Source organism: Gavia stellata, chromosome 11, assembly GCF_030936135.1.
Source record: "Gavia stellata isolate bGavSte3 chromosome 11, bGavSte3.hap2, whole genome shotgun sequence".
Classification (NCBI taxonomy): Eukaryota; Metazoa; Chordata; class Aves; order Gaviiformes; family Gaviidae; genus Gavia; species Gavia stellata.
This window is the reverse complement of record NC_082604.1, coordinates 11109247-11134868: the sequence shown is the minus strand read 5'-3', so window position 1 is coordinate 11134868 and position 25622 is coordinate 11109247. Positions and strand designations below refer to the sequence as shown.

Sequence of the window (25622 nt, the reverse complement as noted above, 5' to 3'; positions counted from 1 at the left end):
TAACAGCATTTTGATGGCACGCTCTCGGCAGTACGATGCACCTTTTACTTGAGCGATGGGGTGGGCCAGCAGCCACGGGACAGGACGGTGGCGTATGTCTTGCTCTGGCTCTGTCCGTGACCTTTGGAAACTACTCCACCTGAGCCTCATTTCCCTCCTCTGTAAAATGATTCTCGCAAGTGTGAGGTTGAGTTCACATTTCTAAAGTGCTTTGAAGGTAAGTGCTAAGTTATATTTTACTTTTTCATGTACTGTCGCACTTTAAAACAAAAAGCCATTGTTTCCATGGGATACAATGGAGGTCTGGAAGCACATGGGCTTAGGAAGGACAACATCAACAGTGTTGAGCAATAAAAGCAACACAAGGAGTGGTTTTATGGTGCGCTAAGTGTACAAGCAAGCCTGCTTAGGACAAGAATGCTTCAATTCCCTGATCATTATTCCTATTACGTATCGATATGAACAGGACACAATATGAACAAACACTATTAAACATATAACTGTTTACATTGTTTGCCTTCCCCCAAAGGGCCTGGCAAGGCAGCGCCCGTGCGTACCCACGGGTCTGGACTGCAAAATGGATGCTTCAGTAGTAGGGTTTTTAAAGTAATTGCTCCAGGAAGAGACCGGTGCAGAGAAGGAGTATCAAGACTGACTGAACACCGGCTTTCGTTTTGTCACCAGAGACTTACTGCAGTTGGGGGAAAGGGTTGAGCTAAGTATTTCACACATGGTTATGAAAAATTCTTCTCTTGCCACATAACAAGGAAGACAAAGCATAAACACTTTCTGAATAATGAACCTGTTATCTCAACAGATTTCTCACGACCAACAAGTCGTCTTCTTTCCAGCAGATTCTGGAACTTTGCGAGATCTCTGGCGTTTTTCTTCTGCCATTTTCTTTCTTTAAAAAAAAGAGAATAAGCAGAATGTACGGTTGGTGTCTTTTGGATGCAACAAGTATTCAAAGATTCCTTCACAGCCTCTGGGTTTTTTCATGTCTTCTGTCATTTCAGCTGTGAGGGGCTCTTTAAATCTGCATTTCAATTGCGTACCCATTCCAGCTACTGTATATTCATAACACACACCAATATTTAATGTATGTGGGTATATATGTATGCACACATCTGTGAGTATATATAGATACATGCACATATACATATATATGTGTGTACACATATGCATATATACATATACAATAATGCTAATATACATACACACATATAAACACACACTTTATCTTTTACAGAAATCTCAGTTTGGACATCAAAATATACATTAGTTAATTAGTTACAAAATATTTTAAAACTTTATTTCAGAGGCTGAAAAGAAACTACTACTGATAAAGCATTACTCAAACTGAAACTTTAGCAATATAGATTACAAAAACCTTCTAAATGTGTTATTTTTGGTTTTTTTTGATCAGCAATTACAGCTGTGGCAATGCTGTCAACATAATTTTAAAGAAAAGCCAATATAACAAGACGTTTCAAACAACACCCCTTTTCTTCTCGGCGAATATAATATTAAAATGATTGTTTTAAAGAGGGACTTTTGTGCTACCAAACTTCAGACGCATAGATAGAAATTTAAATATACAAAATATATGCCATAGATCTTTTTTCCCTACTCCCCAGCAGTACAAGTTTCCCTCGTTCTCAACAGATCCTTTTGGAAGATACTTCACCGCATGGATTTCACCCTCATAATCAGTATAAGCCATCTCTTTCTCCCGATAAAACCAGGAGGTCATAATTCTTTGGTCATGACATAATATTCTGTTAAAATGGGTGTAATATAATACAGGATTGCAAGCCAATTACAGAAGCAGCAGGAAGAAGAAACGGCATACCCAGGAGAACGTGTTACGTGGGCCTCTGCTTCAAAACCACATGAAATCAAGAGGGATTTCCCTACCGGCTTTCAAGGGGTCTGAATTCCAGCCTTTATAAATAACACAAGGAGATCTGACACAGCGTAAACTAAGGATGTGTTGCTGGATTTAAAAATAACAAACATGTAAACAGATTTTGTTGCCTTTATTTTCTGGACCAAAGACAAATGTGGACAGGAACCGTGGCTGCAGTGCCACTGCCTTAACCTGCTAAGCGACCGGGTCTCTCCATCATGGGCCGTACAATGCTCAGTCACAGTGAACCATGGTCTCTGCTAGTCAGCTGAATATAATGAAGGAAGTGCTTCTGTTGCAGGCTTTTCTGCAGAAAACTTAGTTTCTTGGCCAAATAATTTTAGTAGCTGATTCATATAAAACCAAGGGCAATTTATCTGATTAACTTTACGGGAAAACTGATGCAGAACAATTCATATTTTAAATGCAGCTTGGGCATCCACGTTAAGCACTTTTATTTGCATTGCTTGCAGTTTTGCTGTTTCCCACCAAAACTCTCTCCTTTGTTCAGCCCTCCCCCCCAAAGCTAAGGATATCTAACGAGTACAACTCCAGGTAACTTCTACAGCCCTAGCACTGAGTTGTTTTGTACATTGTCCTGTACAACAAAATGTACAACCACATGCTTTTGTACAGAGGCCAAATCTAGGCAGGTAAGGGAAATAAAATAGTGGTGGGGTGGGGGGGGGGCAGGGGGAAACATTAAAATACCACATAGAAAATAGGTAATAAAACAGTATAACAGTAACATTATATAGTAAAATTCTTCATAAATTTTTGAATTTTTATATATATATATTTAAACAGTGTATTAGTTTGGGTGTTTTCAATATATTGGTGAAATATTTACATTTTGATATCTTCTGGATCCAAAAAAATCCTGGATAAATTTGTATGCCTTAATCCAGTCGGAAATTTAAATCTCTCTCTTGATTGACAGGTGAGCACTGTATCGGTGTGGTTTTTTCCTAGGAAGTTCACCACCTGCAGGTAAGTCTTAGGTTAGAGCCTTTGCCTTATTAAGAAAGCAGGCTACCTGTGCACGGTGCAACACAGTGGAGAGGGCATCCTCCACACGCCTGTCAAATTGCAGTGTCCCAGAAAACAGTTTGTTGTTTGGAATAAGGAGGAGGGCTGTATTTCTTGGTCCCGGTATTCTTTTTCCAACTCGGCAAAATAGGCATGCTGTCTTGTTTGCAGAGTCCTTTTTCTGATTTCTGTCGAGCTTTTATTTCTTTGCAGAGGCAACGTTTTTTCTCAATCATATCCAGCATTGTATGGTCCCCTTGCAACCACTGCATACATGTCACCTATGGCGGGGGGAGAGGGGGAGGAGGAGAAAGAAAAGAAGGAAAAAGAAAGACGAAAAAAAGCATACACATAACTATTTGGTCATAGATTGAACATGTTGTTTCTTTGTAAGGTTAACATTACTGTTATTTGAAACACTCTAATTTGTTTGATGAACAAAAAATCTCTATGCCAACAACAGAAACAAAGTCAGTCTTTACTTCTAACTACTACTTTAAGAAAAAAAAGGGTAATAAAAGGTCCCCTTTTTAACTTCTCCGGAGCACTGAAAGCTAATAAAGAAAAATGTTGTCGGCACACTAGCATGGATTGGATTTTAAATGATGGAATAGATCTTAAAAAGGCACATGGATCTTAACAACATCCTTAAGTTGTGGAAATAAAAAATTCTATACACTGAAACCCATGTTTTATATTGCTTTCCAAATCCAATCTGTCACATTAAAAGCATGGTGTTAGCACTTCTGAGTATCAAACTAAATATAACTCTGTGTTTAATTTTTTAAAAATCATTTAATGAACTCCATCCGAATTACATGGATTCACCTATCCTATTCTGTGATGATATTTCATTAACTGGAAGGCACCAAGAGTTTAGAAACTCCATGTTTTCATACATGTAAAATACGTGAAAACATGATCCTGATCCAAAAAAGGAGGTTAGCATATGTTCAGTTGTAAATACATGTCACAGCCCCTCTGAAGCCTGAGAATGTGGCTTCATTTGAGTTCAGTGGGGTGCTCACATGACTGAAAATGTGTGTGTCTTCAAAGGCTTTTGATTGGAACTGAAATCGCTAATGCTAAACTATCCTGAAAGGGCTCACTGTATTTGGATGACACACTGTATACCTGCAAATCAGAAAACTTCCCCTCAACGCTTACTTTGAAAATTTGAAGTGATGTCTTCAGTCTCCCAACATTTATTTTCCACATTAGTCATAAATTAAGGATTTGTGTGTAAGTTAACGCAAGCCATACTTTCGCAGGGCCTGTCCAAGTACATCTCTGATCTTGTCATGAAAATGCACATGTACAGTAATACTTTGGCAGTGTTTTACAATTCATGAAGGAAATGTATGTTTATTATTAAGAGTATCTGAGTACATTTAATAAGGCATATGCCTTTCATTCACAAATCTTAGAATGCCAAGTGTGGGCATACACCAGGTTTCTAAAACTGGGGACTGGTCTTCTTAGAAGCCAGTATACAAAATTCCATTGATCTTGGTAGTTTTTGTGGTCAGCTTGAAGCGTATTTAGCATTTATTGATAAAAAGATAGAGAAAATGTTCAGATTCATAGCAGGAAACAAAGCAAAAGAAGTAAACATGAGCAAGCCTACCAGAAAAAGTAATAATAAACAATGTACTCAAACAGAAAAATAAACAGAATACAGAAATGTGCATATTTTTTCAAATAACTTTGTAAAAAAAAAGTTTTTAAGGTATGACACAGAATAAAACAATTTCAGATCGAATTACCTTTCTTTATACTGAAACAAAGCCATGCTTACCTTATACATTAGATAGTACTTTGAGTAGAACAAGTTTAAACCACAGTATGAATTTTGTTCTTGAATATTCTTATGAATCTAGAATTACACAGGTAACATATCTGCAGTGTGGCCTCCTGAACGGCTGAGCTAAAAGTCTTCTGGAAGCCTGCTGTGCCTGCTCTTCCTAATCACTAATTTTTCATTTCAGGAGTGATCTAATGTTTACTGCGGTGCAGGCAGGTACGAGGCATCTCATCTGCCATGGCCATGAGACTTTCTTTCTCTCTTTGGATGCCCAGGCCTGGTCCAAAACTCACCGACTGAACCGGAGATATTCCTTCCCGCCCCCTGGCTCAACTTCACAGGTCTTTGGACGAGGCTCTACCTGAGGCAGATTTCCTGCCACTCTACTCATCAGTGACGGGTTAGTACTTACGCAGAAGTGTCTTCATTTTGGCTGGGTCCTCCTACGTGGGGCAGGACAGGGACACAGTCTGCACACAATTCATTACACAAAATATTCATAACACACAGCTGCACACCAGCTTCTGGGCTGGATTTGATGACAATGGTGCTTGAGTGCATGTTTCCTCTTCTAGGCATCGGGAAATACCTTCTCTTTTAGAAACCATCACATAAGTAAACAGAGCACGTGCCAATACCAAATCCTTACGGCACGCTGTGTGCTCCAGTCATCAGGCATCACAAGCACCACCCGCAGCACGTACGACAGTCAACACGAGGGTGTTACATTCACATCACCTCCACTCTCACCACTGTACTACACACAGTGCTGTCACCAACACAGCGTCTTCTGGTAGCTAATCTCCTTCATGGGATTCAAGGGGACTGAAGCAGGATTTTGACATGCTAAGCTCTGAAATATCAGTTGCAACTTCCCAAAGATAGAAATGGTGTTGCAGAATGTATCAGTTACGCAGACACTCTGCCACCCCCTGCAAAACAGCCCCTAAAATAAACCTGAGTGTAGGCAGCTCCAAAATCCTTTTTTATACTGGCCAGCATATTGTGTTGCAGTTAGTGAATCATTTATTATGAAGAATTTGAGTTTCTCCATTTTCCTAGACACAGATTTTAAAGACTGCTTGTGATTTTTTTAATGTTATTTTTGTTTGATGGCTAAGTCCTTCACACCAGCATCATCTTAGATGTACTGTCCACATGGTACATTGCTCTCCTGTAACTGCATTCAGGTAATGGTATGTGCAGCATGAATGTGCAGAACTGGTACGTGCAAAGTCATTTGCTAAAATAGAGTAAGTGAACACATATGATGTTGAAAGGCTTGGGGAAAAAAGCTTAAAAGTGAGAACAAATGTTAAAGACTTTTATTTGATAGTTTTGCCCAGTTCTAGTGTTAATGTAACAAAATAAAAATGTACTGAACAAGGGTGCATGCCTCTTGAAGTTGCAAGACAGACCTAAGAGGAAATCACCAGTTTGTAGAATAAGGAACTACAGATACGACAATAATCACATTGCTAATACGAAATCCCAAATAGTGTTAACTAAATTTTCAGTGTGTCCTAGACGAATTACAGGTGCTAAGGCTCACAAGCCAGCACTCAACCCAGCTGTTCAATCACAGCAGTAACCCTTGATGACTTCAGTAGGGCTACTGAGGTGTTTAAAGCTAATGTGTTTAACATTGCGGACTTAGGCCTAATCCTTCCTATGATTGAGCTGATGGTGCTCACTTTTAGTTCCAGTCCTAATGTTTTTCATATCCTCCCTCCTTTCTGGCTTCAGCCTGCTCCTCTGGTCATGCACCAGGTTGTTAATGTCCCTGCTATATCATAACAAGGGATTTGTTCAGTGCGGGAGGCACAAAAAATAATGATGTTACGACTTAATTTATGGAAAAAAGTAGAGGATTCATAACATTATACAGCTATACAGCTCTCCGGTTTCTGAAAGATCCCATAGCGCGTGAGGAACGGTACACATATTGCAGCATGTCAGAGCTTGTCTGTAGATGTGAATGTGGGCAGACAGGCACAAAACGCATCAGCACTGGAGGTAACAGCCAATGAGACACAGCACAGGAGAAGCAAAGTGGGTTTTGACAAAAGAGTCTTGGCCCAAAGCCTGTTCTTACTGAAAAGTGAAGAAAGAGCCAGCAGCTAATGTTAAGATTGTAAGGAGGGATATCCTGAAGACTCCAGGATGTGTATCAGGTACTATGTCACATAATCTCCTTTGAATTATGAAATTTGCTGATCATACATCAATTTTCGTTTCGATGGAATTTTTACTCATTAAATTATCCAGCATCTAAGACACAATTTTTTTTCAAAATCAGACAGGCCAAGAGAGTGAAGGAAAACACCAGCGAAAGGTCCAGAAGTTTGGACATTCACCTAGAAGGTGTTGGAGGTAGGCTCAAATCCTTGCTCCTAAGCAGGCAGTAAAAGCTGCGTGATAACCTGGTGTGCAGGAACTGTACAGGAATGCAAAGTGGCTGGATAAATTCTCTCACCTGAACATGACAGAGCATAAGTGTAAATGAGGATGTCTCACGAGTTCCTGGTAAACACGCTAACCCTTTGAATATTCATTATTCTCTATTTTTTTCCAAAAATCTTCTTTAAAACAAATGCTTGTTCCAAACTTGAACATCAACAACAAAAAGTAAGAAGCTTCTTCCACTATACAAAACTGAATTCTTCCATACAGTTTTAATCACCAGCTTTCTTGAAGGCCTTAGGAGAAACCAGTCTATGTTGCCACCTTACTTTTACTATCTGCCCTTATTTTTCTGATATTTTTATTCCCAAAACATTGGAAATGGATTTTATTAACATCTGTTATATACTCTCAGGTTTGTGTTGGCAGTGCCACAGAACAAGTAGTAACATTATAAAACCATCTTTCAACCAAGAAAAAACAACTTTACACATCCTCCAAACAATGCAAAATGTTTTGTCTAAGAAAACCTTTCTAAGTAAAAAAAAAATCAGTTCTCGTGAGTGTTTTAATGCTTTATGAAGCATTAAACTTTAAACTTTAAAGCTTTATGAAACAAACTAGACAAACTAGTTCCGTTCTCTGCAAAGTGCAACCAGTATGTTTTTGTGTGTAGGTGCCTCCATTAGCAGTAATCCTGTCTTCATTTCTTCTTACCTCCCAGGACTGAAATTTTGAATTATTCCAGAAAGATAAGTAGCAGTCCCGATGGTTTACAAATATATGTATTGCTTAAATTAGATTGCCCTGAGCTAGACCAAAGAACTCTCTTGGTCCAACGGTTTGACGGGCAGAACATCTACAGTTTAATCGCTCTTAGAGGACAGGACCTGGAGCCAGAGGTCAGTACACACCATAACTCTCTGCCACATCAGAATTTACTGAGAAAAGCTCACAATCCCAGGGAAAACTCAAAACAGGCTTTGGGGAACAGACAATGACTCATGCTGCCAGGAACTCCCTGGTGTCACAGCAGACTATTTCTGTTTTCTATTGCCCTGGCACAGGCTCTGCCCTGGCCTTGGGCACTGCCACCACTGCCTGCAGAATGATGCCGGCGCAGCTCCAGCCCGCGCTCTGCCGTGGCAGCCTGCACCAGCAGATTCACGGAAGTGCTCAAAATACGGGTGTTTAAAGCAAGAAAAAGAAATGTAAATGAACATAGTTCTTTCCCTGTTCTTAACTAAGCAGGACAGTTTGGGTTGGCAAAGAGAGTAATAGTTACAGATGGAACAAGAAGAAAATATTCTCCAATAATACAATTAACCAGCTACTGACAGATACAATTTTGCACACCTGCTAGCTGTGGTCACCAGGTGTAGCAAACATCTTGTGTCTTTTTGTCGGTGACTATTCACAATACGAGATAAGACTTTCTGGCCCTTCAGGAACTGGACTTTCACCATAAGGAGCACCAGGCAAAGTGCATCAGTACAGTGCACAAGCAGGTCTGTGTAAGTTCCTGAACACAGGTATGCTGCTGAAAAAAATATGGCAATACCTGTAAGTTATATACAAACCAAATGATCCCATGTAGCAAATTTTTTCAAAATGAGAAACTTGAGGGGTGTGAAAAGAAAAATCTGTGATCAGGACTGAAAATATAGGGTGAAAAATCCTTAGCACCAGGCCTGGGACTCTCTTTCTTATGTGTGACAAATAAATAGCTACATAAATACATAGACAGATAAAGCTCTCTCTTGGTGAAAAGACGTATGTACTACCGAAGTCCCACTCGTATCCAAACCAAGCCCCGTGTAACTTCAATCGCGAGCTTTGCGTACCGGGCAGACAGGCGCCCTGGGCTCCTGCCTGCGCCAGGACGAGAGAAGAGCAAGTGCCAGGAGCAATTCTGCTCCTCCAATGTCAGGCCACAGGGTTGAAGCATAGGTAGGATAAAGTCATGCTAATTCCTGGTGCTGAGAGACGTCTCAGGGAAACCTATCATTGAAAGGTGCACTATAATTTTTCACGCAGGTGCCCATGAAAATAGATGCTGCTAAAAATGCCATGGGGGAGAAGTAATATTTGAAATACTGTAGGCAGCTCTATTACTAGTCACAAAGTTAGAAAATGCTGCCACATTAATTTTTGAGGAAGCTTTTCTGATGTTTGAATTGATCACCTGATATTTCATGCTCTGGACACTTCTATGAGTGGGTTTTTTTTGTGTGCTGTATGAACTTAATGACCTAAAAAAATATTTTCCACTATAGTTTACATGAGGGCTTTAGACAACACCATATCCCATTCAGCTGTTTCTCCTCATGACATCTTGGCTGGTAAGTTCTTGGCTTGTCTATTTTTAATGCTGCTGTTTTGTTTCAGGTGAAATCAGAAGCTCTGGGCAATAAGAGAGCCCCATGATTCAGTCGTGCTTCCATAATTTTTTCTTAGTACTATAGGTTCCCACTTACTGTGCCAAAATTGCAGAGGCTATGGGGCTGAGGAAGATGCTGATCTCTTCTGGCCCTTGTGACTGTCTCCCTCTCCTGCTGGATGGGCAGAGGGGCTGACTCTTCATTTACAGGAAAGATGGGGGAAACCACATCACACCTGTGTGATCATGGATGTCATGTACAAATACCCTTTTCTTTGTGACAACTGCATATCACAGGTAAAATGAAAGCCCAACAGCTGATGTGAGGCTATAACAAAGTGATCTTAAAACAACGCAAAATATAATTAAATAAAAAATATCAGCAACATTTGGAGATTATTAGAAATGTCTCCTGGATCTGTAAACAAAGCGATCTCTAACAGTGCAGTCTGTGTGGAGTGCTACACATCATTCAGCAGAGCCAAGCATGCTGGTTTGTTTTAGCAGGCTACAGTCAGTGAAGAAGAAAGGCTTTCTGAAAGCCACTTACCATCCTCTGGGAGGAAAAGGTACTCTCCTCCCTCTTGTCTGTTCTCAGACAGGGGTTTCCAAACTCTCTTTCCCACTGAAACTCTTGATGACACTTTCTCTGGTGCAGATGGGTCCCAGCCATCTGGCTGGGTAAGGTATTTCCACTTGGCAGGGTGTGAAATCCCACTCCTAGAAGGCAGTCGTGTACCACGGGTGCAAGTGGTGGAGGGCTATGTTAAGTAGCAACAGTTACTTCACGATCTGCTATCTGATACTCTTAGCTTGACATGGAGGTCCTCTTAGCACATGTTCGCAAAAGGGGAGTTGTCCAGGGCAGGAGTTCAGCCAGAATCAGGTTTCAGAAAATCTCAGCAGCAAGATCCTCACCCATTTGAAGCCAACAGGAATGTACCGGCTGACTTCATGGGTCTAAGCATTTGACTACAGTTTGTTCAAACAAATAGTAAAGAACCCCTCAAATCATTTAAAGAGCCTTTGGAAGAGCACTTGGAAAATGATGTCGGACAAGATTTCTTTTGCTAACTGTTAGCTATAACCATTGCACTGCAGTTGAATGTTGTTACTTCCGATGGCTGAAAAAGTCAGTAAGTGAGGGTAGAACTACAGGCTAAATCTGCAGTCATTTCTCTCTGACAGAGGTATTCTGGAATAATATTGACATGAAAGAGTGTAATTTGGCTCAGGATGGTTAGTCGTTCATATAGCTCTGTACTGCTAACCCGTTCTCCTGTTACTGTTAAATGCAAAACAACAATTGATTATTAATACAAAGGTGATTAAAAGTAACAGTATGTTCAGGAACACACAGGATGTGCAAGGTGAGCTGTGAAAACAGACACTCTCCATGCAATTCGTAGTGCATGGTAACACTCCCTGCGGACACTGGATGACGTAACTGCAAATTCTTCTCAAGAAGTGTCTGAGGTGTTTTCCAGAAAGTGTCTACGATGCCAGCAACCACATTAGAATGATCCCGTGCATTCACGTACTTGAATCACAACCACAAGCACACGCAAGGTGCTAAGCACTACACAAACTACCCTTTCCGGCCTTTCACAAATTCCTCTTTTTAAGGGACACAAGTAACATCTCTATTTTCCCTCTAAGCACTGGGGAAAGAATACCCCCAGCACTTAGACTAACCCCTAGTCTTAATTTTGACAAAATAGTTGGGCGGGAAGGAGCATTGTAATCTTTCCCTGTAAGTTTAACGTTAGAAGAATTCACTGACACCTGCCATTTGAACTTATGAAATTGTATATGCATCACATTTTAGAGCTATTATAACATTTGAATTGCTGTGTTTGATGCTTTGATTTACGTTATTCTAGATTTCTAAACTTCTAGAAATATGTTTTCTTACAAATGATAGTACTACAGAAAAAAAAGAAAACTAGAGTCCCTATAAAAACTGTTCTACCACTTAATGTAATTATATGATGCAGTATCGTAAGAAAACTCTGGACACCTTTTTTCAAACACAGGACTCACTAAAAGACTTATTACATTGCCTTGCACTCTATGTCCTGACTAATCCACCACTTAAAAACAATTGATGAGAATCTTTGGAACTCCAGGAACTCCCGAAGATTCAAGATTATGAGCAATTAATACTTATCCTAAAATTGAATTAGCAAATGGTTAGTAAACCTTCAGCACCTCTGATTCCAGACCTCCAGCTTCATGATTCATTGCATCCAATTACTAAATGTCACAATTACTTTATACAGAACCAGCCCTGCACATACTCCTATGCCTCGAGTTTTCCGGTAACCCTCAGATTATTGCTGAGGCTATCAAAAAAGCAAACTTTAAATGGTAAATTCACAGTCCTGCTTTCCATTTTTATACTGGCAATCAGTCTAGCTATAGATCTTCCTGACCTTGCGTTATTATCTTATTTGGAAACATGTATTCTTCCCATCTAAGCTTGTTTTTTTAACACCAAACAGCTGTCTGAAATGTACTACTTGATCCACTGTTAGTTAACACACCCTGTAAATGCTAGTACATTTAAAATAAGAGGCTGTAAAGTAACTTGTATGAGCGACATTGTGTAAAGTTGTCTCATGCATCTCATTTATGCAGTGGATCATCACAAAGTGCATTCCTATTGAGATCACTCATGAAAAATCAAAGCCTAATCTATGCCTTTGCTAAGCAATAAATGCAGAACTCAAGCCACCCACCATGATACATCCTGTTGTTCACTGTAAAATAGAAAGGAAAATTCAATATTGTATTAGGTCAATCACAGGAGGGACAAAAGACAGAATACTTTGCTAGAGTTCAGTGATACAGAAATCTGCTAACTGCATTTTGCAGTACAGCACCTGCAGGATAACACTCTAATGTCCTAGATTTCCTTAGGAGGTTACTAACCCTGTCTCCCAAACTTCTCTTGCTGGAGGTTGCTGCTCCCTTGCACGTGTGCCTTAACTGCTCATGAACCAGCCTTAAAACAGCAGGATAGTTTGAGGCAGTAACATCAATGACCACTACAGCTGGCCCTGCCTATGACTGAGTAATCACGTCCACAGTACAACACACCTGTAATTAGCGTTTCTTACTCTAAATCATAGTAGTTTTGAAAACCTGCCAGATTCTAAATCTCATGAACAGCCTGTCCCCCTTTGTGTTAAGAGGTAGCATGGAGCAGTGAGAGCTGCTGGTGGACAAGATCCTTTCCTCCTCCGGATCCAACGCCTGTGGACCGCACAAGCTCTCATGTACGAGGGAGCTGAAGGCAGCAGGGTGCATGCTGTAGATATTGCTTCTGGTCACTCACCAGAGGCCAAGAAGGACCCAGAAACTGAATACAGAAGAATGAAAATGAGTGAAAACAAGTCCAAGACTTTGGAAGAACTAAGAACTATGAGAAAGCAGACATTGAGGCCAATCCTAAAGTTACAAAAATGTGACATGTGAGGACACCACAAATTCCATTAGTTTCCCCATTTTATTGGACCTCATATTTTCCAAGCTAAAAACATGCACATGAGCTTCAGCACTCTCCCTATTGAATACAGTACTAGAACTCACGATTTAGCTAACCTTTATTGTTGTGACACCTGAAGAACCTCACCACACCAGTTTGCCAGCAAAGCCCCTAAGTCTTCATATTTCTCTAGCATTTTCAAGAAAATGGTCACAAGAATAATTTTAAAATTAAAAACCCAATAAAATCAAAATAATATATGGAGGGAGAATGTCTCAGCACTGGTGCCTTCAATTCCTCTTGTTTTGTATTAGGTGATCTAAATACACAAATATCTCAGTTACAGACTATGAAGTTGCTTTACAGATGACAAGTTTTGAAATATGCTCTTACATTTCTCCTTTTTTGATGGTGAAATAGAGTCAATGATAATTTTCTTAGATTAAATGCCATTTCTCAACTATTGTACTGATTGTACAGGGGGAAAAAAGTTTGGGAAAGCATGACTGAAAACAACACTGAATGTACAGAGATGATCATATTCTTGCAGGTGGTCACATCTTCCTTTTTAAAGATTCATAAAAACATGATTAAATAATAGACATCTCCATTTACAATTAATTTCTAACTCCAATTTGAAATGCAGTTATAAACTGCACTGAGAGTTTCTAAAGAATCCAAACATGTAAGAGCCTGCCTTAGTATGAGATACCACATCTGCTCTACCCTCACAGCAACATCATGCCATTTCATCTATATCATCAATTGCTAAACAATATAGTACCCAAATCTAATATAGACATGATTTCCTGACACTCAGAATAGCTGAGATACAGGCAAGAAGCTAAGACTGGCATCCTCATGCTTTAGAAAATGGGATTCGTTGCATGCAGCAGTTCCCTGTACCTTATTTCTGGTTTTCTTTTTAAAAGGCTATCTCCAAAAGGATGGCACTGGCCAACAGCGTGTGACACTGATTCAGCATTAACTCATTGAGAAGACTGCAACACACTAAACCACGAGCACCAGCCTGCTGAACCACGGCTTTGCTCGCAGGCTCCCATGCATGGAGCGACCAGGCAAACTCGACTTAGCCTATGACAGCAGCATGGGTTGAATTCAAGTTCAGATCTCCAGAGCAGGGAGGAAATGTAAATACCCATCTTAAAAGGAACAGCTAACGACAACCCCTGGCAAACAAAACATTCAGCTTCATGTTAACCTATACACACATATCACCTGTAACATAAGCAAACAAACTCTCAACCAGCAAAAAAGTGCTGTTTTTCTCTGACTGTGTTTGTGTTTTAAAGTTCGGTGCAGAAATTAAGCAAGAGCCATGATCTGACCAATATTAAATTCAAAAATGCATATTGCTATTGTCTTTTCTTATTTTTATTCTTTTCTGTTGTGAAGTATACAATTTTGATTATAAACCCCAGATAGTAAATATGCTTTTCCAGACTGTGAAAAAAGAGATGGGCCAACTGAACCCAAGACTCCACTAATTGCCACTGACTTGCAAAGGCTTAAGATCAGGCTGCTGGCACATAAACACCAAGCTCCATTAGTGGAATGGGTCCTTTTCCCTTCCTATCTTTTGTTGAGGAAAAGCATTACTTGGACATTGCAGTTACAGCTTATGAGTGAAATGGGAATTTGCTGTTGACGTGAGTGAGGTCACGTAACTTCACATTAAAAAATGAAAAGGATTTTCTATTATGCGATTTTAGTTGGAGTGAAGGCTCTTCCTGGCAGTGGCTCTGTCATCCTACAAGTTCCTTAGTATTTTCTGCATAAAGATCTGTCTTCTGAGATTTTTCTGAGTAGCTGCTGCCACTCTGCTGCAGTAACTTACTACGCACTGAGACTGGTCCGGCTGGACAAGCTAATACAACAATAAAATTAACTGTAAAGGAAGCAAATTTATCTTTTTGAGATCTCATCGAGAAACACGTATGACTATCATTGAAGCTCCAGTTCAGTGAATAACTTAAAACATGTTCAAACGGGAAATATGTATAAGTTGTCCCCTTGATTTACAGGGATATTTTGCTGTTTAAGATAAGCCAGTGCTCTGCTGCCTCAAGGCCAGATAACTGAGCCCACATACAGTTGTGTGGTGATTAAGAATAATTTTATAAAGGGCTAATAAATGATTGTTAGCTGCTTTAATAAATGCCTAATCAATTGGCAATTATATGTTACTGTGGACTGCAAGCACAAGAAGTCTGACAAATAGTGTCTGTAATGTTCGCATAAAATTGATGTATGAAATTTTCACCCATTCCTAAGGCTCACCTGCACTGGAGAAACCTTTCTTTCCAGCCTACTTCTATATCCAGTATTTATACATGCAAGACATTATAGACATGGGTCACCCCCTAGATTTATTACAAGTCCCTCATGTAAATCGAGTTGGGATTTGCAGCATGGGAGTCCAGCTGGTTAAGAGCATTTCTAAACCTATGAGCACTTGACCAGCCTAAGATACAGAGAACCAAAACTACATGGTATGGCCTGTTACCAAACATTTTTCAACCACAGAAAACTGTCATGAGAAACACAAATATCTTTGCAATTTTGGATCTCTTCAAATAATTTTTCTGAAGAACTGGAAACCTTAAAATTAGTAAAAATAATAATCTTTTAAAGTTCTCATTTAAAATACACAACATTTTTATTTTCATTGTTTAACAAGACAAAATGAGAATAAAAGTAGGTTATCAAAAGTGGGCGCTGGCATTCATACTTTTTTATAATTGGCATACACATAATGTATATGAATAGCCACACATTTCTAGTGAAAGACTATGAACAAACACACATACATATACAGAGATATATAAACATACTATACATACATACATACATGAGTGAATATACATATTTATGTGCATACAGTATACAGACGAGATACTATACAGGTACAGTAAGTGCAATATACTGTATAAGGCTATACAAACACCGAAAGATTCTGGTGAAATGATAACCATGAGAACAAAGCTTGGATGGTTTGTGACTTAATGCAGACGGTGAGGAAAACCTTGCTGTTCCGTGTCGTGTTTTATGCATCAGGCACACACAGTTCGAACAGAAACATGGTACAATACATTCAGTTCATATACAAAAAAAGGTGAGACAAGTGGGAGTGCATGGAGGTTAACTGAAATGCATATGAGCAGACAAATAAGGTTGTTCTACCTAGAACACAGAATGTTTGGTTCATTTACAGAGAATGCCTATATATAAACACATGCTTTCATGAATTCATGCTATTTTTATTTCTGTTTTTTTCCTTTAAGAATATTATAAAATTCTTGCCCTGAGTTAAACATAAATGCACACAGAAAAGGGGGGAAGAAAAAGGAAATTGCATGCTTCTGGGGGTTTTTTTTAAATATTTTTTTAACCAAGGCACAATGTCTTCAATAGTGGTTGCAAGACCATTTGAAATAAACTTAGCAATTGCTATTGTTCTGGTACTGCATCCTTCTTAATGTGACTAAACTAATTGTTTGCACACAAAAGTCTCAGAACAAGTTTTGAAATGAATTTACAAGTTTTAGAAGAGAATAAGTAAATTTATGAGAAACGCCTTAAAGAGAGATTCCCTGAAGAGGAAGGAATGCTACCAAATTAAATTCCTTTATAGGCAACTTACTGATGTTGGGACTGAAATTATTTCACATAAATTACATTATATATTTGTTTAGTATTACTGTAAGTTGTTACCTATTTTTAGTAGAACCATGTACAATGCTGTAAGAGCAGCTAAAAATGAGATGAAGAACCTCCAAATAGTGTTTAGTTTCTTGTAGGCAGGACAGGAAAGTGATCTCACTGATTCAGTGTTTTATAAGCTGCAAGAGTTACAGCTTAGGAACACTTGTTCAATGACACCGTAAGACTTTCAAGGTGTGTTATCTCCACATCTCACCGACCTGCATAAGTCTTTTATTGGAAATACTAGTTATTAGTTTCTATGTATGTCTCATTACATTCTACATACCCATGTACAAGTCTGACTCTCCAAAGAAAGGTCTAGGTGCAAAGGCCATGCTTGGCTGTTGCCCCCATGTCTGAGCCCTCGGGCTCTGGAGGCACACAGCTCTCGCCAACTTCTCATCAACTTCCAGGGGCTCTGGAGGGTACCTCAACTTCCAGGGAACAACCACCTACACAGTGCTGCATCGGCTGCGACATCTGTCCCCATAAATTTCTCTGTTGAGCTACGACTATTTTTCAAAGTACTGAAACACACCATCCCAACTGTATAAAAACAGGCAGAACATAACAGCACCCTGAAACCACAGACCACACAGATGAGATCTTCTCATGCCTGTCCTATGCCTTTTAAAGAAATTGTAACTCCCAATCTGAGAAACAACTACGTAAAGACAGTAAAAAAACGTTGAGCAGGAAGTGAAAACCCTCATAAATGCTGTATTTACTTCTTTGTCAGAATATTTTTGTATTTGAAAAGTTTCAACAACTTCTGTGAGGGAACAAGCCTCTTTCTGTACTCTGCTGGCAAGCTTACAAAGCCTGTTGAAGAACAAGAAGAGATCAGAGTAAGTGAATGGAATATTCTTCCTCCCAGTCTCTTCCATCACAGCTGAAATCACAAAATCACTAAGGTTGGAAAAGACCTGTAAGATCATCAAGTCCAACCATCAACCCAACACCACCATGCCCGTTAAACCATGTCCCACAATGCCTCGTCCACACGTTCCTTGAACACCTCCAGTGATGGTGACTCCACCACCTCCCTGGGCAGCCTGTTCCAGTGCTTCACCACTCTCTCAGTAAAGAAATTTTTCCTAATATCCAGCCTGAACCTCCCCTGGCGCAACTTGAGGCCATTTCCTCTTGTCCTGTCGCTTGGGAGAAGAGACCAACACCCACCTCTCTGCAACCCCCTTTCAGGTAGTTGTAGAGAGCAATAATGTCGCCCCTCAGCCTCCTCTTCTCCAGACTGAACAACCCCAGTTCCCTCAGCCGCTCCTCATCAGACTTGTGCTCCAGACCCCTCACCAGCTTCGTTGCCCTTCTCTGGACACACTCCAGCACCTCATTGTCCTTCTTGTGTTCAGTTTTGGGCCCCTCACTACAGCATGCGAGGTTTGGCCTCACCAGCACTGACTACAGGGGCACGATCACCTCCCTACTCCTGCTGGCCACACCATTTCTGATACAGGCCAGGATGCTGTTGGCCTTCTTGGCCACCTGGGCACACTGCTGGCTCATCTTCAGCCGGCTGTTGACCAACACCCCCAGGTCCTTTTCCACTGGGCAGCTTTCCAGCCACTCATCCCTAAGCCTGTAGCGTTGCATGGGGTTGTTGTGACCAAAGTGCAGGACCCGGCACTTGGCCTTGTTGAACCTCATACAATTGGCCTCGGCCCATCGATCCAGCCTGTGCAGATCCCTCTGCAGAGCCTTCCTACCCTCGAGCAGATCAACACTCCCGCCCAACTTGGTGTCATCTGCAAACTTGCTGAGGGTGCACTTGATCCCCTCATCCAGATCATAGATAAATACATTAAACAAGACCAGCCCCAAAACTGAGCCCTGGGGGACTCTGCTTGTGACCAGCTGCCAACTGTATTTAACTCCATTCACCACAACTCTCTGGGCTCGGCCATCCAGCTGTTTTTAACCCAGTGAAGAGTGCACCTGTCTAAGCCATGAGCCGCCAGCTTCTCCAGGAGAATGCTGTGGGAGACAGTGTCGAAGGCTTTACTAAAGTCCAGGTAGACAACATCCACAGCCTTCCCCTCATCCATTAGGTGGGTCACCTGGTCATAGAAGGAGATCAGGTTGGTCAGGCAGGACCTGCCTTTCATGAACCTGTGCTGTCTGCACCTGGTCCCTTGGTTGTCCTGCATGTGCCCTGTGAGCGCCCTCAAGACGAACCTCTCCATAATCTTCCCCAGCACCGAGGTCAGGCTGACAGGCCTGTAGTTCCCCGGATCCTCCTTCCAGCCCTTCTTGTAGGTGGGCATCACATTGGGTCCAGTTGTCCGGGACCTCCCTTGTTAACCAGGACTGTTGATAAATGATGGAGAGCGGCTTGGCAAGCTCCTCTGCCAGCTCCCTCAGTACCCTTGGGCGGATGCCATCAGGCCCCATAGACTTGTGAGTGTCCAGGTGGCGTAGCAGGTCACCAACTGCTTCCTCCTGGATCATGGGGAGTTTATTTTGCTCTCCATCCTTGTCTTCCAGCTCAGGGAGCTGAATACCCTGAGGATACCTGGTTTGGCTATTAAAGACTGAGGCAAAGAAGGCATTAAATACCTCAGCCTTTTCTTCATCCTTGGTGACAATGTTCCCTTCCACATCCAGTAAAGGATGGAGACTCTCCTTGGCTCTCTTTTTGTTGTTAATGTATTTGTAAAAACATTTTTTATTATCCCTTACGACTGTGGCCAGATTGAGCTCTAGCTGGGCTTTCGCCTTCCTAATTCCCTCTCTGCACGACCTAACAAGGTCTTTGTACTTTTCTTCATTTGCCTGCCCCTTCTTCCAAAGGTGATAAACTCTCCATTTTTCCCTGAGTCCCAGCAAAAGCTCCCCGTTCAGCCAGGCCGGTTGTCTTCCCTGCCGACTCTTCTTACAGCATATGGGGATGGCCTGCTCCTGCACCTTTAAGATTTCCGTCTTGAAGAATGTCCAGCCTTCCTGGACCCCTTTGCCCTTCAGGACCATCTCCCAGGAGAAAAAACAGTGGCAGCCAAGCTGGCACTCAAGGGTGAGGAAAGGTATGAAGAGAGACTCTAGGTCTGGTGGTCAGACACTGGTCACTGTTCCTACCTGATACCGTCCTCCTGTGGCATTACTTTTCCTACAGTTGATCTGCTTTCACCCATCACTGCTTCTCCCCGACACGTCTTTTTTTGTGCCTAAAACCCATGCTGTTGAGCAGTATGAAGGAGGAGAGCCACCAAAGCCATGCTTGGGCCTTCGGACCCACCGCAACAGCAGTGCGTGCTCAGATCCACCTCTGCCTAGCTTCTCTCGCAGAGCGAATCAAAGGCCACTTTGGTGGTGTGAGGGCCACCAAGCACGCACTCTCTCATGAGGACCCAGCAATGCAGTGACCTGCTTCTGCTGCATGACCAGTCCAGCTGAATGCTGAAGAAAAGATGTTGGGACAGAAACAGCAGGGCTGTCTGCCAACGGAAGACGGCTTTGACATATTTGCTTCTCATGCCAAATCAGTCAGGCGTGCCTTGGAGGTGAGGGATGATGGATGTGGCAATTCCATCCATTTCAAGGTTTGCGTTTTCTTTTCTTTCTTTCTTCTTTAATAAGTGTTCTTTATTTGCAGTTTGTATATTTAGAAACAATTTGCACTGCTCTGGACCCATGCACTGATTATGTAAGACCAAATTCAAGCTGAAACTCAACACAATGCAATGTGGAGCCTTCCCTAAAGCATTAACATTCTTGTTGTTGCTCTCATCCAAAATGTTGACAGCATATTTAGCTGGATTGGCGACAGCAGAATTTTGCCTTCGTGTGTGCAAGATACTTGTCCTTGCAGGAAAAAAGACAAACTGTGTAAAGTAATCCAACCGCTCCCTCTCGTGGGCACGGGGCTCTGCTGCACTTTATAAAGGCACAAAAGCATACTCGGAAATCCAAACTCTCACAGATTTTTAGCAGTGCAAACTCCCCAGAAGGCTGTGTGACACTTCAGGACACAGCTCATGCCCCAACACTTCTTTCTAGGTGGTGGCAGTCAGTGTCATCACTCCTCCCCAACTCTTGTGAACATTCAGGCTGAACAAGAAGGCAAAATCCAATGGCTCTGGATGATGCAGATTTTCAAATACACTCAGGCCACACGCTGGTCAAATCCAGACATCATCTCAAGGTAAAAGTTGGCCCACGTCCCATCAGTGAAGTGCTTGTGCCAGGGGTTTCTCTCTGTACCCCACCGTGGGTTCTTCCATGCCTGTCCGTCCTCCCAGGGAGGACCCAGAGGAGTTTCCTCCTCCCAGCTATTTGCAAAACCAGCATCCACAAAATTCAGCCTATGTCTACATTCATTTGTTTTCGCCTACACAGACACTAAAGACTTCTCCACTGGAGAAGCAGGACTTCTCCATGAGAGGGCCATTTGAGAGAGGGACATAATTTATAAAATGTTCCTTGTAAAATTTACCTGTTTTTCCGGTTTTAGACATTCAAATGCATTTCATTGTATTAATGGCACATAAAACTAACTAAAATCACTGTCAAAGATCCAGTAGATTGCATCCCAAATAGTTTTTGCACTTTCTAATTTCACATAAACTGAAGCTTAAGCAGTTCCTGACAGTCACATACTTACCAATCTACTCCCATCTGCAACTGCTTACTTTCTCATCTATTACACTGAGCTTACAAATCCTTGGGATAAGGACAGTCTTTGTTCTACACACATTGTCTACCAACACGGGGACTTATTTATGACTGTGACTCTTAGACACCACAGCAAATGTTATTGTGGTAGGTCCTAGTGGCCAATATTAAGCAGGTTTTGGATCCAGTGACTATCCCAAGCCTTATTAAAGGTGATGGTTAAACATAAGGAGTAATTAAGTCTCTTTAAGGGAATAGCTTCACAGGCAAAATTAGAAGCTACTATCTAAAGCAATAAATAGTGTATAGAAAGTCCAGACCAAAACCCCCTGGGACTCTGATTACAGAGTGAGAGCCATGGGACTGTTCCCACACTGTGGACATACATTTTGAATGAAGAAAAAGATCAAGTATCAAAAAGGAACAACCATAATCTTGGCTCCAGGAGCAGAGACAGAGGTCTCAGAGGCGTTGCACTGGCTGAAGGGGAACACTTGGCATTTACACACAGGGAGAAGAAGAAAACGATTGCCACCATCCCATGAACTGTTTCATATGTTTTGCTGTTCCAAGTCCAAAATACACAATAGACTTTCAAAACTTTTGAAAATTAGAGGAAAAAAAGGGACAGAGAAAGTCATACCAGAGTGGCAATTAGCACAGTAGTTAAATATGCCTTTTGAATAGGAATTCAGGACTGCATCTCCCCTGAGATCTTTAACCAGCAGCCCAGGGGGATCTTTTTTCCCTTTGGCCCAGAGAGCAAGTATGACAGAAGTTGGTTCTTTCATTGCAAATCCTTCTGCATTACTAGAACCACAAAAGCAGAATCACTAGAGCTTGATGCTAGTTTCAGATTGTGATTCGCCAAGGAGTGCATCTAGCAAAGATTTACAGTACTGAGCGATGACACGGGTTTATGCTATGTAGCAGATACGAATTCTCTTCCTAGCACACTTTTTTTGGTTTGTTATCATTTCCCTAGTATTCAAACTGGATGAAAGAGTACTTCAGTCTACAGAGTCCTCCATCTACTTGCAATGTCTGTATTTCTTTCATATAATGGAAGTTAAAAAAAACCTGCAGTGATCAGATGCGGAACAGCTGATCTGGATTTACAGGTGCTCATTTTTCAGCAGCGGAATTCATTAAATGCAGCAGTCAGGAACCCAGCCCTGCTACGATGCCCGACAACTGCAGGGTGTTTACTGACTGCTTTGAACTCAGGTACACTACCGCTAGGGAAAATGGCAACTTTAAGCTGAGAATAATAGAGGAGCACAGATGCTTTGTTTATGCTCACAGAGTAGCACAGAGCCCATACGCTTTCAGATGCACATTTGCCAGTAAAGCACAATAATGTCAATTCATTGGGGAAGTACTTTGTCTAGGTGCCTTCAAAAATAATTATAGCCATAACAGTAACAATTTACCTTTCTTGCAGTCATTAATTACAGGGTGAACACAATGCTTACAAGGCATACAAGGACTGTAATATGCTTTGTATACACAACTAAGGCTAGAGACATTAAGAGCTGGGCTTGTGATTCAGTCGACCCAGTACAGAGTTATTCATGAACTTAGGTATGAGACAAATACTTAGCTGCATTGCTGAAGAGTACTCAGTACTTGTCAACATTCAACTCTAAATTATTTCTCTAATGTTTTGTGATTTTCTTACAATGAGCTTATACTGCACTTAAACTACAGGGTATCGCTCTAAAAATGTATATGGAGAGCAGCTAAATATATACCTCAGTCTTTTCTTTCTAGTATTTCCCTTCCATCATTCTTTTGTTTTAATATGGAACAATTAGAATATGTGTTTGGGATTTTTCAGCTAGCCACAATTAAGTAACAGCTGCCCTGAAGATAAGGCCTCACATCAGTTTCAATGCTAGAATTTTTTTTCACGATAAAATGTGCCTGTTTTAACTGCATTTGGGTTGGCACCTAAATACTGACCCTTACACAAAATGTTACCTAAGCTGTTGCGTGAAAGAATTTGGGATTTAACAGGTGAGGCTGGTGCAAGCCTCCTCCCTAAGGCCAGGTGATGCGGTGCAAGGCTGCGTGCGGCGCTGGGACGGCAGCCAGGGGGAGTGCTGCCCCCCTCCGCGGGCACGCAAGCACTGGCAAGGGACGTGGCTTACACCCATTGCTGCACACGGTTCTTGCAATCCTTTGATGCAACACTTAACGGTTCCAGCCAGCAGGGAAAGAAAAAACCCCAACACACCGAAACCACTCTTCTTAAAATAAATAACTCATCTCCTAGAAAATGCGGGTGACGTTCCTACAGGATCAGAACAGGCTTCACCTTTCCCCAAGCTGTGCAGGGCTTTGTCACCGACAGTGTCAAGCAGGAGCCCCGCAAGCCGGGCAGAAGGGCAGCGCCCTCTCTGCCGGAGAAACCCCCCGTTCCGTTCCGCCCCGCCCCGCCCCGCGGGGAGCCGCCTCCCCAACAGCCCCGGCGCCGCCGCCGCCGCCTCCCGCGGCACTTGGGGGCGGAGGAGCGGCGCACCCCGCGGCCTGCGCGGACACCGCGGGATGCGGCCGCCAGGCGGCGCCATGGGCCCGCGGGGCGGGGCCGGGCCGCGGGCGGGGCCCCGTGCCCAGAGCGGCGCGGCGGGCGGGCGGCGGCAGCCGGGGCGGGGCGGGCCTAGGCCCGGCCTCCCGCTCAACACAGGGAGCTAGCCCGCCTGCCCCGAACAATGAAGGGGCACAAACCGCAGACGGCCCCGATTCCTCAGGCAGAACCGAGCTGCCTGAGGCGCCCCACCCGCTTCCCCGCCTCAGCGCAGTCCCGCCGGCCTGCGGGGCGGCTGCCAGCCGCGGAAACGGCTCCGCCCCAGACAGGCACGCTGCTTCACGTTCCCGGCTCTGGTTAAAATAAAGCTTTGCCTAATCCGTTTGGATTTTCCGAACTGTTCATTTTGAACAGTTGTTAAAGTGCATTGTCGTCCGGGACTTCTCCGGCACAGGCCCGAGGAATGAAGAGGGTATTTCCTCACGTTCTTGCTGAACGAGAAACAGTGTGCGCTGTACCTACCTCGACCGACTGGAAATACGCAACGGCAAAACCCCTTCCAGCTGCATATTTAAAGTAGACAGTCTGCTTTCTACTCCCCTACCTACATTAATACATTAGAAAACCATGCTGGAAAAATCCTGGTCTCTTGCTTTCAGGACTCCGTAAAGCTTGGATTTCCATTTCCTTAAAGCAGCTCCCTTAGGGAGTATGAGAGCCAAGAGCCAGCCCACCCACCCCAGCACCACTTCAGGCTGCTGCCCTCCCCTGGGCACTGCTAGCGAGTCTGACTACGAAGCCCGGCGGGAGGGAAGATGCCAAAAGCACATCATTTCAAAGAGTAACTGTAAGTAGGACCCAGCCATATCATCCATACAGCTTCTCCCTAACACTCAGCACCCGTGGACTAAGTCTGAAAAGGTAAAATGTCTGTTACCTAGTAGTGGAAATTTTAACGACTGTTATCTGTCCAGCGGTAAATGTCCAGGAGCCTCTAACACACACAGAGCAGGAATGATCCCAGCTAGCTTTCCACAAGTGACAGAGGTGGTTAAATTAGGAGGATAAATGGCCGGGTTATCCAAGGTAACAGACATGCAGCTCTACATGGTCACTGAGGGTTTAGCTAGGTGAGTCCCCTCTGCAGGCGCCTCTCTTCATATGGGAAACCTGTATTATACCCCTGATTTAGACATCTCAGAGGTAGGTAGGAGACACCTCAGCTAAAGAGGACACTCGGTCTTTCTACAAGTCTGTTTTATTATTTAGATACCTAATACAAATTTAAGGAGGTAACTTGTATCTAAAATTCTTGCCTATCAAAGATACATACTCAAATAAATTATTGATGGATTCATCTCATTTGGTGTAAGACAATAATTACATGGTCAAGTCCATTCTGTGAATGGGAGGCCTTTCTCCTTTGCTATATTATATTCAGATAATTTATAAAATAAGTGAAAGCTCTCCTCAGTTTTGGAAGGTAATGGCTAGTTTGTCCATCACGTGGTCCTGCTGTGTTGTGTACACTGATGGGGTCATAAGGGGGAAGAAAAATGCCGTCTCAGCTTGCTGAGGGCTCAGGCAGACACCAGGCAAGTAATGAACTGAGCTGCATTTTTTTGGAAAAAATAAGCTACAAAAAATTTCAGTGTTAATTCTGATACATTTTCTAGCTTTTTCTTCACTCCTTCAATACAAGTTGAAACTCCTTAATTCATAGCT

At 42.2% G+C, this 25622-nt stretch overlaps 1 protein-coding gene across 1 annotated transcript in view; it reads right to left on the bottom strand.

The window, feature by feature from the left end:
- Positions 1 to 2991: 2991 nt before the first annotated feature.
- NYAP2 (neuronal tyrosine-phosphorylated phosphoinositide-3-kinase adaptor 2) overlaps positions 2992 to 25622 on the bottom strand; it is a 136562-nt gene continuing 113931 nt past the window's right edge. The window contains exon 6 of the mRNA XM_059822923.1: positions 2992 to 3219. Coding sequence (XP_059678906.1) covers positions 2992 to 3219 — 228 coding nt within the window. The remainder of the gene's footprint in view (positions 3220 to 25622) is intronic.